The sequence below is a fragment of the Silurus meridionalis genome, chromosome 17 (genome assembly GCF_014805685.1).
Source record: "Silurus meridionalis isolate SWU-2019-XX chromosome 17, ASM1480568v1, whole genome shotgun sequence".
Lineage (NCBI taxonomy): Eukaryota > Metazoa > Chordata > Actinopteri > Siluriformes > Siluridae > Silurus > Silurus meridionalis.
The window spans coordinates 3,131,859-3,147,836 of NC_060900.1; the positions used below are offsets into that span (position 1 = coordinate 3,131,859).

Here is a 15,978-nt window from a genome sequence, read left to right on the forward strand (position 1 = left end):
GTCTTCGATAGTCTAGGAATTTGGTAGCTCGGTGGTCAAGTGGGCCCTTCAGAAAGGCCCTTAACCCTCTTTGCTGTAGGAGGGATGAACATTGCTGGGATATGCAAAGAAAGAATTTCACTGTTACTTGTACATGTGACAAGTAAAAATCATCTTTACCTTTCACCGGCGGCATTTCCATCTTTAGAACTGGTACTTAGTAGACGGTATTGTTTGTTTATTTCGGTCCATTCTGTGCCATATTTAAAGACTATCATATGTGAAAATCAAGATTTTTGTAATATTCAACCAAAATGTTAAAAAAAAAAAAAAACGTAAATTGCATGACATTTTATATTATTATATAATTTATATATATATATATATATATATATATATATATATATATATATATATATTTATTTATTTATTATTTAGCAATGAACACAAATAAAGATTCAAATATAAATTGTTTTTTTTAAGTATTGAAGGTAAATAATGGTATAAATTGTGTTTTGTTACAGATGATAGAAGGCTGAGGAGAAGATCTATAAGGTGTAAGAGCATGAAACGGATGTAAGTGATTGTTAGTTGAAATAACAATAGAATCATTTATTTAGCTTCTAAATACTTGTTTTTCAAAGTAACATATTAAACACACTCTTCTAGCACACACACACACACATGCATGAACTAAAGGTTAAAATTAAACAAGAATTAAATTTCCTCTGTCCACATCATGGTATAATTACGATCGATGAAACAAACCAAGCGGGTGAGAGTAAAAATAAAACTGTTCGCACCTTTCCCGGCCGAGAAACGACTCTGCATGTCAAATTACTTGCACATCAGACACACACCCGGATTGCAGCTAGTGCCTGCACTGGTTATTTGTTGTAAGTGTTTCGTCACTGCTTGGCTTGGATAAATGGTTCTATGGGTAAATGTGTGTATTGGCACTCGGTTGCTTCTTTTGTCATGGATGTGAGCGGGATAACAGATCAGCGGGCTTTGTTTGACCCTAATGGCCTATCATAGGGCGCGTCCAGCTGAGAATGAGAGATGCCTCGAGGGAAGAGGGGCAAAACAAGGGGCAGATGTAACCCCTCTGGCTCGCCATCCGGGTCTAAATCCGGCATCGGACTGAAAAAGGTTAATTTACACGTGACATCTGACTCTAAGGGAGAGATAGCATATCAGGAGACTAATGCTACTAATTAAAATGGAACAGACACACACATACAAACGTACAAACACATCAATGGGGCCGTTTCACAATTCTTCAGCTTTTTCCGCAGGTGCCCTGTAACGGCTTTAACGTTTAAGGCATACGCCATGAAATTGATGGAAAGCGATCCAGTTTCAGACTCTTAAATCATCCCTAGGGCTCGAAGAGTCCATGTGGCTCCTAGTGCTGTTTATCACTAGATTAGTGGTCTGGGAGCTCATTAGGGCATAAAGAGGAGGTGGAGAGCTCACAAAAAACATCAAAAGAGAACTAACCACAAGTAAGAGAAAAAAATCAAGAGGCAGAAAACTGAGATAAAGGACATAATGATATGAGAGATGGAAAAGGAGATAAATGCTAGCAGACGTCTGAACCAAATACAAAAGGATGATGATGTCGAGGTAAACGTTAATTAAATAATTAAAAATGTTTCTTTGCTTATTTGTCTATAATTAGTATTGTTTTTTGCTAAGCAGTTAACAGCTCTATAGAATGGGTTTCTCACTAAAATCCCTTTTTTCCAGATTTCCAAGATAAAAGCTGAACCATCTGCTTTCTAATAAATCCTTTTCACTAGGCCTATGTGGGACGGCTCAGCAAATTACCCATTATCCTCAATGTTCTTGGTGAATTTGTCAATTTTCTGGAAAATTCAGGCACCCGTTTATTTTCATAATGCTTGGCAGGTGCCTTTATCCAGAGTGACTGGGGTTAAGGGCCTTGTTCAGGGGCCCAGGTGTGGCTGGGATTTGAACTCATGATCCTCTGATCCAAAGTCCAATGCCTTAACTACTAAGCTACCACCTCAAGCCAGAGGTGGAAAAGGCTGGTGATGGGAGTGCTGTGTATAGCTGTTGTAAAGCAAATGATAACCAACTTTAGCAGTCCATATGAAGAGGTGGCATGAGCAAACTGATAAATCAAAATAGCAGAGGCAGTACAGATGACAGAAGAGTTTAACTGGTAGTTATAGTCATGTTATACTAGTCCGAATGCTTTTCTTTTGTTTAAATGTCCCTATGCTTTCTACTGTCAAAGAAAATACTTATCTTCATCTTATAGTCATTCATTATACTTAGCCTTGCTAAACGCTAGCTCCAGTCTTAAGTGTTTTGCTAACATTGAAGGCACAGATTTAAGTGTTTTCATTCAAACGCAGCCCCGGAATGATACTAGGATGACTAAATCTATCAAGGAAACCTTGTTTCGTGTGAAACGTAAGGAAAGTGACAGTATTTCTAGCTAACTATAAAAACTATAGCATATGTGGTGGAAATTAGCATAGATTGTATAACAAGTTATCAAAGAGATGAACATTTTCAGCCCAGATGCCATTCTAATCTCTCTTTTATAGACAGCTTTGTAACACACACTCGCTGTATTCATCTCTGAACCTGCTTTTCTTTCCAGCCCGTCAATGCGTGCATGTGTGTGTGTGTGTGTGTATGTGTGTTGACCTTGAACAAACTTATGGTCCAGCATGGTCTGTTTGTTTTGATGGATAAGAGGTGACTCTACTCTATTGTCTAGACATGTTTTCAGCTTGGGCACACACACAGAGACACACATACACATAGTACACTGTTATGTGCCTTTTGGAGCATGCAAGTGTTTAAAATTGATATCTGGATGTCTTTACAAGCAAAATAGGCAGCAGGCTTGATTGCAGTACAGTGTTCAAACACACACACACACACACACACACACACACACACACACACACACACACACACACACACTGTGGACATCCATCACTGCATTTTAATAAAATTTCTCTTTTCTCTTGTTCTTTCTCTTTCTTTTCTCTCTCTCTCTCTCTCTCTCTCTCTCTCTCTCTCTCTCTCTTGCTCTATACCCTTGAGTGTGAACAAATTCTTGCTGTAATGTATTGTGTATCAAATGACAGTTTGCCACTCTTTGATGTTCACAAGTGTGTGAACACCAAGTAAAACACACACACATGAACACACACACATTTTAGTTGCTAGCCAGCTAATAACTGGCTAATATTGCTAATTCTAAAAAACAGTCTCAGGCAACATCTTTATCACATTCAGTTCTTCATTGAGTTTGTCATACACCTTTGACATAGCTGAACATGTTATGGGGCGGCCATCTTTTAAAACACTCTTACTTATTACGTCTTATTACATCTTTTTTCCCACTAGCCCTGTCTTCCAAAGAGTTTGAAGACATTGTTGCAAAACATCCATTATTTTAATGAGTCAACCAAATAACCAACCAATCAACCAATTGTCTGAGATAAGCTTCCTGAGAATCAGAGGAATGAGGCAGTAGGGAAGTATGTGCGGTGATGATGCATACATCAGGAGACATTCTGGTCAGATTCTGGTCAGGTTTATTAGGTGGGCACACACACGCATGCACACACACACACACACACATTCTGAGTGATGTGGTAATGGGTCTGTATTGAACCATGAAAACATGCCTAACCAATTTAAGTATGTACATAATAAAAGGAGCTGCTTTTTTTTTCTTTTCAAAGACCCCTTTGTCCTTTGTGTGTGTGTTTGTTCGTGTGTGTGTATGTGTGTGTGTGTGTGTGTGTGTGTGTGTGTGTGTGTCCAGATTTCTGCTGTCTAGCCTAACTGAAGCCTTCTGTCCTTCTTTCTTTAATGCACAGATAATATAACAGTAACAGTGACTATCACACACACACACACACACACACACACACACACACACACACACACACACACACACACAAACAACCCCCAGAGGCAGGTGGTAGCATGTTTGAGTACGATAGCATGTTTCCTCGAGTGTTTGGCCTGGATTAGCCCAATGACTTAACGTATTTAGGTTTTCACTCTAGCGAATGTAGCAAACAAATAACTGAAGCTTGTTGGAACAACTGTTTTTATCACTGCACAAACACATCGTCACATGCAAGCAAAAAAGACATTTCATTTTTTATGCCCATTTTCTAAAAGTTTTTACTCCCCTGCTACATTTATACACTTATCCCAGCGGTTAACTAAAGCATGGAAAATTTCGGCCTAGGATTGGTCAGTACGCCTGAAAAATCTTAAGACATCCTGTTTCACTTCGTCATCAGGAACCACAAAGAATTGGATCATCACTGACAGACATACAGTCATCTTTAAAGCATTTACAAAATTTAAATGTCCTGAGTGTTTCATCACCGTACTGTGCTTGAAGTCTTCTGTAGGTATCCACTGATTTATGCCCTCGTTCACAAGAAACTTCATCACCACACACTGTTCCATGCACACTAACACCGTTGTCTGTCATCTTGATTAATGGTCTTTGGCCCGGGCCACGACATGTGCGCCAGAAATCAGAAATAGGACACACTAGCCACTTAGTACCGCCATGCTAGAAGGAATTTTTATACCTGTAAAATTAAAAGTCCCGGTTGAACTTGAACTATAGAATGAAACTATAATGTCCAATTTATACAGTATAAAAAAGATCCATCAACTCTAACCTACAATTCTGCCTGTAAAGGTTGGATATGCCGCCCTGACTAGCACATTTACGGTATACGTTGTACGGTTTTGGGCTGTCCCAGATAAAAGTGAACCAATGTGAAACAATCATACCAGAAGGTCAGAAGGTCATGAGTTCAAATCCCAGCACCACCAAGCTTTCCAAATCCACTGCATTGCAATAATTAGTGGCTGCATTGTGTTTGTGTGCTAATGTCTTTTTAGTTATCATACTTTTGTTCGAAGCAACATACATTATATGGCCAAAAGTTACCCATTTGGACATACCATTCAAAAGTTGGTCTCGGATGTGTGGATTTGTGGTCATTCAGCTACAGGCATCAGTAAGGGTTGTGAGGGAGTCTGGGTTACAGTCTGTATTTTCTCATAGGTGTTTAACGGAGTTAAGGTCAGGGTCAACTTTTGTGTAGGACACTAAATTTCTGCTGCTCCAAACCTAACACTCTATCACTTCATGGAGCTTAGTGGTAGCTTAATGGTTAAGATTGTAGTTTACTGTTTGGAAGGGTGGGGTTTCAAGCCCCAGTACTACCAAGCTGCAATTGTTGGGGCCTCAAAAATTTCTGCTCCAAGGGGGGGCCTGCTGACCCTGCACACTGACCCCAACTTTCTAACAAGCTGGGATATGAGCAGTAAAGAATTTCCTTTTGCTTTAATGTATATGTAACAAATACATTTTTGTACATTATCATGCTGCAATAGGTTTGGGCCTCTTAGTTCCAGTGAAGGGAAATCCTAAAACTCCAGCATACGAAGACATTCTACACCTTTACAAATTGGTGAAGAACCCCATGACGTTTGATCATTGAGTGTATAACATGGATTTTGTAGAAGTTTTGTAAATGCAAAAAATTGCCTAAATGCATAAAATTATGATTTTTAAAAAGAAACATTGAATTTATGCCACAGCAGTGGCTGGGCTGCATTACTGGAAGACTTTATGAGGCACTTTATTCCTCTTTAGAAAGCTTCTGTAAATCTGTATGTTTTTCCATGGGTTGATAAAGGGACCGGTGTTTCTTTCTCATATCCTCTAAGGGAGTTCTTTTCCACCATTGTTATATCTTTCCTATTCTTGATCGATCTTGGAGATCTAAATTTACATGTTCTGATTTTTAACTACATCACCATGCTAACTATGAAAAGGATAAAAAAATGTGTTTCACGCCATCCTTAACCATCCCCAAGCGAAAGCTTGTTTTACTTGGCTGGGTTTCAGAGGATCTGAGGTAATATAGCATTTGAACTTCCAATCTTATAATCACTGAGAAGAGACGTTAATCACTGAGCTATCATGCCAGTCGTTGAGTGTGAAAGTTAGCAGATTAGCCCCTCACTGAGCTCAATATTAAGGTTTGTTTTCTCAGATGATGTCTCTGGCCGAATTTCTGAACCCGATCAGATTACCTCGTTACATCTTAGTCTCCTAGATCGCGTGTCCGCATATGTGCTCCTCAGACAAATTGGCCAAAAACAATCCAGACATGTTTATCTTGGGATTAACGCTTTTCACCAGGGCCAAGTTCAGTGACATACACAAAAAGCTTTCAGTGTTTCTCCTTCATCATTCTGATTTGCATTTGAGGGCAGATCGACTACAGTGTAGAAAGACAGGCTTGCTTGGTATGCTTTTAGAGGTGTGTGTGTGTGTGTGTGTGTGTGTGTGTGTGTGTATGGGGGGTCAGGGGGAACGTAGGTGTGTGTGTTTTTTCACCCCTCCCCCTTCTGTGTTGGTCATTGGCCTTCTGAGGAAACAAATACACCATGTTTCTCAATATGCATTCGTGTTTGTTCTTGTGTTCTCATGTCCTTGTTTAACCCATTTATTACTACACAAGCTTGCTTCCAGGGTTGAAGACCCTAACTTCCTTAAAAAGTCACACACAAACACACTCACACACACACACATACACACACACACACACACACACACACACACACACACACACACACACACACACACACACATTTGCATTTAAATATTTGGGAATATTAGCCAGTTAGGCGAAACTTCCTGTGGTAAAGTTAGCCGGCTAGCGATATCCTTCTGGGTTTAAAAAACAAATTAGCTAGCTAATTAAAGCTGCTTGTGTTAAAGCTACCAATCAATAAGCTCCTATTTTTAAAATAGGATTAGCTAATAGAAGCATCCTGTGGTAATATGAGCTGGTTGGACATTACCTCCTATGATATAATCATTATACTCACAATATGGGTCTGGTAAAGCTAGTTAGTAATAACTCTCAGTACTAAAATGAACTAGCCAGCAAAAAATAAATATATATATTTCTGTGCTAAATATGCTAGCAAGCAGTAGTTCTTAATGTTTTCGGTATTGAAAAACAGTTAATCGTCATTAATTAAAAAAAATGTCAGCCACACACACCAATTTATTTCTTAGTATGGGTAAAATGAATCACTGTGTTCTTTACTACATTCTGTGTGTACGTATGTAAGAGAGAAAGTGTGTGTTTCTGTCTTCGTTCCTGTTGGACCTGATCTTGAACTGGCGTCTCTGGAGAAGCAGGCCCACTCCACCCGTAAAGTTTCGTCTTCGTGTTAGATGGGATAAGAACAGGTTAGCTTCACTCAAACACATTCATCAGCGAAATTCTAATCATCACTATTAGAAACCTGTGACATTTATTAAACATCATTCTATTATTCAAGAGGTATCTAGTAATATATCACTTGTCCCACCCACCCAGTCAAACTATTTACTTATTTAAAATAAATGTAAAAAAAAAAAAAGCATTAAACTTTTGGTAATAAAGTCAATAAAGTATAGATAAAGTGCAAAAGTTGGTGCACCCCATGCTTTCTATTTGAAATGTATGTCCATAAAAAAATTGATTTAACCACAAAACAAAATGTATTATTTGTCCTTCAGAAATAACAGACATGATAATAGAAATAATTGAACTCATAATACATTCATTGTGATTAATTTAATAAGTTTGGGATCAGCCTAATAGAAGATACAGTGACACTAATTGCTAATTAGCTGATTGTTCTGGGTTTTATTGTTTTTTTATTTGTGTAGCAAATTTTGATGCCTGCCTTCATGTTATTTTCATATACACATAATATATTGTTAGAACTTATTGTTTGTCATATGATCTATCTGCCAAAGTAATAAAAAAAATACAAGGTAAACCAGAAAACCAGTTTGGAAATAGGTTTCGCTATGACTAGAGGACCTGAAAAATATGTGGTTATAAAAGCAAAAATGGGAGCTATGTGTTGAAAATAAACGTCTGTGAAATGTGAAACGCTTTTCTTTTGGTTTTCATTATTATATCCTAAAGGTACAAAAAACTAATAACTGGGTTTGATCAGTAGTGAAATACTTCTGATCAAACTAAGCTATCTAAAATATACATTACTGATGATATCATGAAATCATCTGGCATTAATACATTTTATTCAGTCATTTAACTAGTTACAGTAAAGAAAATATTTTTTTGTGTGTATATATATATATATATATATATATATATATATATATATATATATATATATATATATATATATGAAACCTGTATCAACCACTGGCATTTCTAATTTTCTTTACAAATGTGTTTGTGTATAGAAGAGACCCATGGTCCTATAGTGAAATCTCAGCACTTTTTTATTAAGAATGCTTGTGCTTGCAGGTCCTGATTTAAGGGGGAATGTGAAAGGACATTTAAACAACCTTTTTTATAAACTGTTTCTATTTACATCTCTTACAAATGCATTTTTTGTTTTTTATCAACACGGGAAATAAGATGATTTAATACCTTTATGGATTGCCTTAATATGCAATAATGCATATTTATATCATATTAAGTTGGCCAACTATTTCATTTAGTTGTGTTTTTGAAAGATTACATGCTAACTACTTATGCTAACCAAAACTTTTTCCTAGTTTCCCCAAGCTTAAGAATTTAATTAAAGCTGAACCCCATTATTACTTACTCATTATCACCTTGGAACATTTTTTTTTTACAATTTAACCACTGTAGGCTTGTGGTTTATTAAAACGTTTTCACGTGTGTGGCAGTTATAGAGCCTTCCTAACCAATGTCTTTAACTCAAAACATTAACTGATTAACACCCCCCACCCACCCACACACACACACACACAGGACACAAAGATGTCCTTTATATTCAAAGGTACAACACGATAGTGCGATTGCTCCATAATATCTTTAATTAAACAGTAGTTAGTTACAGAAAGATGAGCAAAAATAAAAGATTTTCATTAACCCAACTTTATCTGGAGTGCATCATCCTGACCCCCTCCTCCATTCCTCACCTCTCTCGCTCTCCAAGAGACATTTGTCAGCTGCCATCTGTCTGTCTGCCCCGTCTCCTCCTCCCGTGTCTATGACCACTCTTTAAACTATCTAATTAAGCTGAAACACCTTTACTTCAGTTACTTGCCCCCCTGCCTTCCATACACACACATGCTTTGAAGCTTTCATCAGCAAACAAACAACAGCAGCCAGGAAGAAGGGCTCATCATGCAAACTCATACATTTATATCTTAATTTTAAACAAGTGCTACAGAGGCTAAAGATGTGTCTAAAGTAGGAAAATACTGTACAATTTGTAATCTTTGACCAGTGTATACAAACACACACACATTCACACATCTATCACCTCGAAGGAGCTGCAGATTTGAAGCCAAAATTGTTTCTCCTGCAAATTCCTCATCATACGGTTCCCATACACACATTCATACTTCATTATTCATACAGTAGAATACACAACCCTGGGAGTATTATTTACATGCTGTACATAACAGACCATTTCTTTGACAGAGACACAGAGAGGGAGTGAAAAGTCCTTTATCTTTTCAGTCTAAATAAATGTCTGTGTTTGAGGCCCAGCCTGGACGAGTCGAGGCACCAGAATGGACCAGCCGTCTGGTTCGCCCCCTCACTTCTCCTCTCACCTCCTTTTTATCCTTTCCTCTTTCTCCTTCTGCACTTTTTCTCCTCACACTTTGGTGGCCAGCGAGTGCAACTCGGACTTCTGGGTCTGTGCGCTGAGTGTGGATGAGGCAGAGCTGACATGACCATGAACGACCTTTTTCAGGCTGAGAAGGCAGAGGCAGCGTGAGCGGAAACGCAGGTCGAAGAAGGCATAGAGGAACGGGTTGAGGCAGCTGTTGATGTACGCCAGACAGGTGGCATACGGGTGCGCCAGCAGCAGGAAGTGCAGGAAACCACAGGACGACGGAGCCAGACCGAGATATGACAGTGCGTCCATGCTTTTCAGAACATGGAACGGAGTCCAGCAGAGGGCGAACACCACCACCAGAGTAGTGATGATTTTCAGGAGGCGCCGTTTTTTCTGGTCCTCCTTGCGCAGATGACCAAAGTGGCGTGCCACCGTGCAGCCAATTAAGCAGTAGCACACAGTCATGGCCATAAACGGGAGCAAGAAGCCAAGCGCTGAGGATGACAAGCTCAAACCGGCGATCCAAAGTGACTCGTGGCGCTGATTCAGGGTCACCAGACTGAAGTCCATGGCACAGGTGGTTCGGTTGCTGGTCATATCATCCACTGTGGTGCGAAAGAGCAGTGTCGGTGCAGCAAGAGTCCCAGAAAGCAACCAAATAGCGCCAAGTGATACCATCACGGTGCCTCTGGATCGGAGACGGTTGCTGCTCAGCGAATGCACGATAGCCAGGTAGCGATCAAAGCTCAAGCAGGTGAGGCAGAACACACTGGCATACATGTTTACCAGCACCACGTAGCTGCTGATCTTGCAGAGCGCAACGCCGAAAGGCCAGTGGTACCCAAGTGCAGTGTACGCAGCCCACAGTGGCAGGGTCACCACAAAGGTCAGGTCAGCCAAAGCCAGATTGCCAATGTAGACGTCTGCAGCACGGCGCTTGGAATTGGCCGAGCGCCACATTGTGAAGATGACCATCCCATTCCCAGACAGACCAAGGATAAAGATGAGCATGTAGAGGACAGGGATGAGCGAGTAGGATGGCTCCCACTCAGAGTAGTCACATGTTGTCTCGTTGTCTTCATAATAATCATAGCTGTCGGGGTACTCCGTGGTATCCATTGGATATTTCTGCCTTCCACGAAGTTTAAAAAAAAAGTTTGGTTCTCTTTCTTTAGTCCAGGTATGCTTTTAAAACTGCAGAACCAAAAGTTTCTGGGCTGACAAAAGGCCAACTGGTTGACTTCCCTCTGTGAACAGAAGTCTCTCTGTGAAGTTCTGCACCATGCACACGTGGGCAGCAGGAGCAAGAGAGCAAGAGAGAGAGTTTGTGTTTAAGTGAAGGGGGGAGAGCCACCCAGCCTATTTAACCTCCGTCCCCTCCTCGTCCTCCCATCTCCGCCCCTCAGACCCCCCCTGTTTTTTCTAAAGCACAGTCCCCCTACATCCCACTAACCCACCCCCGAGCCTCTGAATCTCGGCCAGCGTGGAGTGGGTCAACACAGCAGGAATTAACTCTTGTTTTTCTTCTTAATGAAAAAGTAATGGCCCATGCTTCTTTCGAGTCAGGCTTGAAATGACGGATGACCAAAGATCCCTGGGTCTCTTTAATATAGGCTGAACCACTTGATTGCTCTCTAACTATTTAAGGTGTCACTCAGAATTTGATTAAATGATCAAGACACTCAAATGAGTATTTAATGTATTTAACTAAAAAAAGTAATCTAGTGAGCAATGTATTTTTTTAAAATGAGGGACTTAGGAGGGTCTAAACTGTTCTCGTTTGGTAAAATGAATTTAAAAAAATGAACGAGTCTTGTGCATAAATGTGAAAATGCATTCATTAGCGAATAATGAATCAATAACCAAATAAGGAAACGAATAAATAAAGCAGTAGCTCCAGGGCTCGTCTAAAGCATGCTTGAACAGGTTTCTATAACGAAACACCTAGTTTGAATGTAAAGGTTTTCGTGGTCTCTGCTCAATTCCCAAATTGGCTTAAACGGATTTAGGATTCTTAACAATTAATTAACAACTCATTCCACACACATTTAACTTTTCACTTATCCGGTATGGAGACAGTGTACTCTAAATTTCAATTAATGCCCCCAGTGCTCTAACATGCATAAATACCTACCTGACATTACATACTCTGATGTTACCTAGCCAACTATTTAGTATAGTAGTAGTAGTATGGAGACTTGCTAGGACATGATAGTTGACTCTTTCAGTTTTAACATGTTTTTTTTCTGAACTGACACAATTAAAATAAAAAAAAGGCATTAAATGTTTAAGTGTGAATGTTAGCATCGAGTGTGAATGCGATACCGAGGGATTAATTAGCATCAGAAAGAGAGACACAAACTTATACAGTCCCCTCAGAGTCATACTCTAAAGGAAACGACACATCGGAGATAAACAGAGTCGTTAACTGAATGTTGTTCACGCACCACACCCGTGGAGAGAGAGAAAGAGGAACAGAATATGTAGAAACCAATTAGATGTGTATATGAGATACGTTTTTAGCTCAGTGTCCGTTTAATTTATCCATCTCTCTCTCTCACTCTCTGTTCATGGATGGATGGATGGATGGATGGATGGATGGATGGATGGATGGATGGATGGATGGATGGATGGATGGATAGATAGATAGATAGATAGATAGATAGATAGATAGATAGATAGATAGATAGATAGATAGATAGATAGATTATTTTGAACATATTCATCAATTTTTTCTTATGCTATTTAGTTACTCTTTTCCATTTTTTCATTCCATTCACCATATATTTACTTTTTAATTCTGTCCCATTTTCATTTAATTAAATACTTATTTCTTTGTTAACACATTTAATTTTGCACCTCTAATCGCCTGAGAGCTCATTACAGTCCCTTAAGGGGGGGCTATAAGATCATCATCAAAACATCTTAACCCAATCCAGGTCCTCTCTGATCCTCTTTATACGGTTTAAGTACTCAAGGCATCTTTTTCTAAAGACGTCTCCATGGGAAGTGCCGTGCCTTAACCATAACATTACAAATTAGGGTCTCAGTTAGAATAAACATGATATTAACTAACCATTTAACCAAAGACATACTATTGAAGGATGCAGATATTAATCTGAAAAAAAGTGGTGCTAGTTCTAGCTGTGTGACCCAGAAAGGCTTTACTAACAGGAAAAGTAACAAAGCTGCTTTTTGCCATTTTTAATTCCCAGTTGGAATTCATGAAACCGTGACCCCAAGTTTAGCTCTATGTTTTTAACTTAGAGCCTGATAAACGTATATAACCTTTTTTTATAATCAAGGATCAGCTCCAGGCTTCGAGCTGTACAATTGCAGCTAAAATCATGATCATTAATTTTACGAAAATGTAGAACAAAACAGGTTTGATAAACTTAAAAAAACTTAGTATATTAATATTTTAATGTATCAAAGCTAATAAACATGTCTGAAATATACTAAATTACAAATAATTATGCAATCATAGTATATCATGTGACTGGTGACTTAAAGCCTCAGGTTATAACAGACAGAGGATTTTGTCAATTCAATCCATTAATCAATTTGTGAATTGATAATAACATACAGTGTTTATGTGGCATTATGGAGCAAGTGCATTTGTCATTAATAAAGCATTCATTTAGACTTTCTTTACTTGGATAATGAAGTCTTTGAGAAGTCCAATAATTTGGGGAAGTGATGGAGCAGTCAGTCAATTTCTCTCCCAAAACTGGGTATTTAATTTAAATATATGGTATATACTGGCAGTGTAAATATATAAAGTAAACAGGATATACATTATATATTAGCAGTGTAAATATTAAAACATACAGTAATATATATTGGCCGTATATATTTTATATATACAGCATGTTTTGGCTGTGTAAAGGTTAAATATATGTAATATATTGGCATAGAAAATGATAAAATATACAGTATATACTGGAAAGGTAAATATTACAAATATACAGTATATATTAGTAGTGTAAATATGAAGAATATACAGTATATACTGGCAGTATAAATATTTAAATATACACTATATATTAGCAGTGCAAATACTAAAATACACGGTATATATCGCAGTGTAAATATGAAGAATATACAGTGTATTTTGGTAGTGTACATTTTTAAATATTAAGTATATGCCGGCAGTGTAAAGATTAAAACGTATGGTATATATTGGAAAATTATTAAGATATGTAGTATATCGTACAAGAAATCTTTGTTAATGAGTTGAAATTGTTGGATTTAAGTGTATCACATGACATGGTCAGAAAGTTCTGACTAGACACAACGGCAAGAGCGTACAAACTAAACATGCTAAAAACATTAGTATTTTTAGCAAAGTTTTGTCATTTTATTAAATCACAGGCCTATCATCTGAGGATCTTCGCTCTATAATTGTCGAGAACACACAATGTGACAAATAATAATCTCAGCGGTAACAGCGCAGTCTAAAAATCAGTGTCGAAATATCAGAAATATCAGTATAACTTCAAGTACACCTGATTGATTGTCTCGAACAATAGTTTCTGCACAAACTCAAAAATCTACAATGTAGTGTAAGCAGGACAGTGTAATTTTCCTAAATCACAGATATAATTTATAATATAAAACTTTTACACAGTCGATTCCAAAATTCAACCTATTCTGTTAATAAGGCGAATGCGAATCTACCCGTTGATTCTTGTATTTATTAAATGTACCATTAGATTGTTATGTAAATTGGAAAACAACTCTATTCTGCTCAAAGTAATTTCCCTTACAGGATCAGGCGAGTATCTATCAAGATGTTCCTGCTTCTTTTTAAATGCGCAGTATGAACTACAGGTCGGTCTTGTTTTATGATCGTTCTCGAGTGCACCAGTTCCAGTTTGGATTCTGATTCGGATTCAAATGACGGTCTATTGTGCCTGAACTGCTCAGATGGGTGGACACATAACCGGCTTGTACGTGCAAACGACCTGGTGTGTATCAGAGTGTTTGATTGGTGAGTTGGTTCAACGTCCTGGCCTGGACTTGTTCCCAAGGGTTTTCTTCCTTACGTATAATTTACCATATGTTATGCTGTAAGTATCTACTATAGATCATAGCTAGCAGCACTTTCATTAGTGAGGTCCTGGAAAGTCTGCCTTTATCATGTCAGTCATTTGTAAGGTTTTAGAAGCCGGTGGCATGTCTCGGTATCCCTGTAATCTTTTACTCCGGACCTGTGTGCAACCTTCTTTCCCATGCATGTTGTTTTTGTTGGACCTCTGCACCTATCGGGAGAAAATAACACACACTCACACACACACACACACACAAAGCAGACGGCCTGGTGAAAAGACAAACACAGTGCTTCCTGCTCCAGTGGGGTTGGCAGAGTGCCAGGACATTGAACCCCCTCTAGTGGAGAGACATATACATAGTTTTACACCACATATGCTCGGGGACATGAGATAGTTTTTTACTGGTACCTCGCTTTCTGGTCTCTCACACACACACACACACACACACATACACACACACACACACACACACACACACACACACACACATACATATGTTGGTGACTTCTGGTGCTATCTAACTCCCTGCAGTGTGGAGAGGATGCCTGCTGCTCACCGGGATCCTTTGGGCAAATAAATAAATGTGCAAATTAAAAAAAATAAAAGGAGGCCTGATAAGAAACAGATGGTCAGATTAGCCAGACGACTCTCCAACACACACACACACACACACACACACACACACACACACACACACACACACACACACACACACAATTGCCAAATAAAGCAGATGAGTTGAGATGAAATCTCAAATGAGAAACCTCTTGTTATTATACACAACATGTCTTTACTATTGACTTTGGTATCAAAGAGGAAACTGTAACACACACCATCTCACTTTAAATCTAATGAGAGACACCTCAGTATCGCAGCATTGGAGCTAACAATCGCTCAAATGTTGTGGAAATCTCGACTGCGGCACACACACAAATGCAAATAAACGTAATCGTATCATTCGCCACGACAACCTGCTTCCATACTTCCACAGAAATGTACAATTTGGATTACAATTTGGAACAACACAACGTACATTTTATCCGTCTATAGATATAGCTGTCATTGTGGAAATGTTCATCGATTTCTTCAATCATTTTCTCTTTTTGAAAGAAAAAAAATACTCTGTTCTAAAGTCTCACAAGGTGGAAATATTACCTCTGATGCTGGACACTGTTCAAGTAAAATGTTATATTTAAACAATTCCTTATAGAAAACCTTGCAATTCATAAATAAATAAGCCTTTATTGAGATCATAAAATGACATTCGTCC

General features: G+C 38.5%; 1 protein-coding gene across 1 annotated transcript; it reads right to left on the minus strand.

The window, feature by feature from the left end:
- Positions 1-8,883: 8,883 nt before the first annotated feature.
- On the minus strand, positions 8,884-10,975 carry aplnra (apelin receptor a). The gene has a single exon (XM_046871115.1). It carries the CDS (start codon positions 10,771-10,773, stop codon positions 9,691-9,693), a length of 1,083 nt encoding a protein of 360 aa, XP_046727071.1. The 5' UTR covers positions 10,774-10,975; the 3' UTR covers positions 8,884-9,690.
- Positions 10,976-15,978: the final 5,003 nt, after the last annotated feature.

Excerpts from the sequence above, each read along its gene's own strand:
- aplnra (XM_046871115.1), bottom strand. The coding sequence starts at position 10,773 with ATGGATACCACGGAGTACCCCGACAGCTATGATTATTATGAAGACAAC.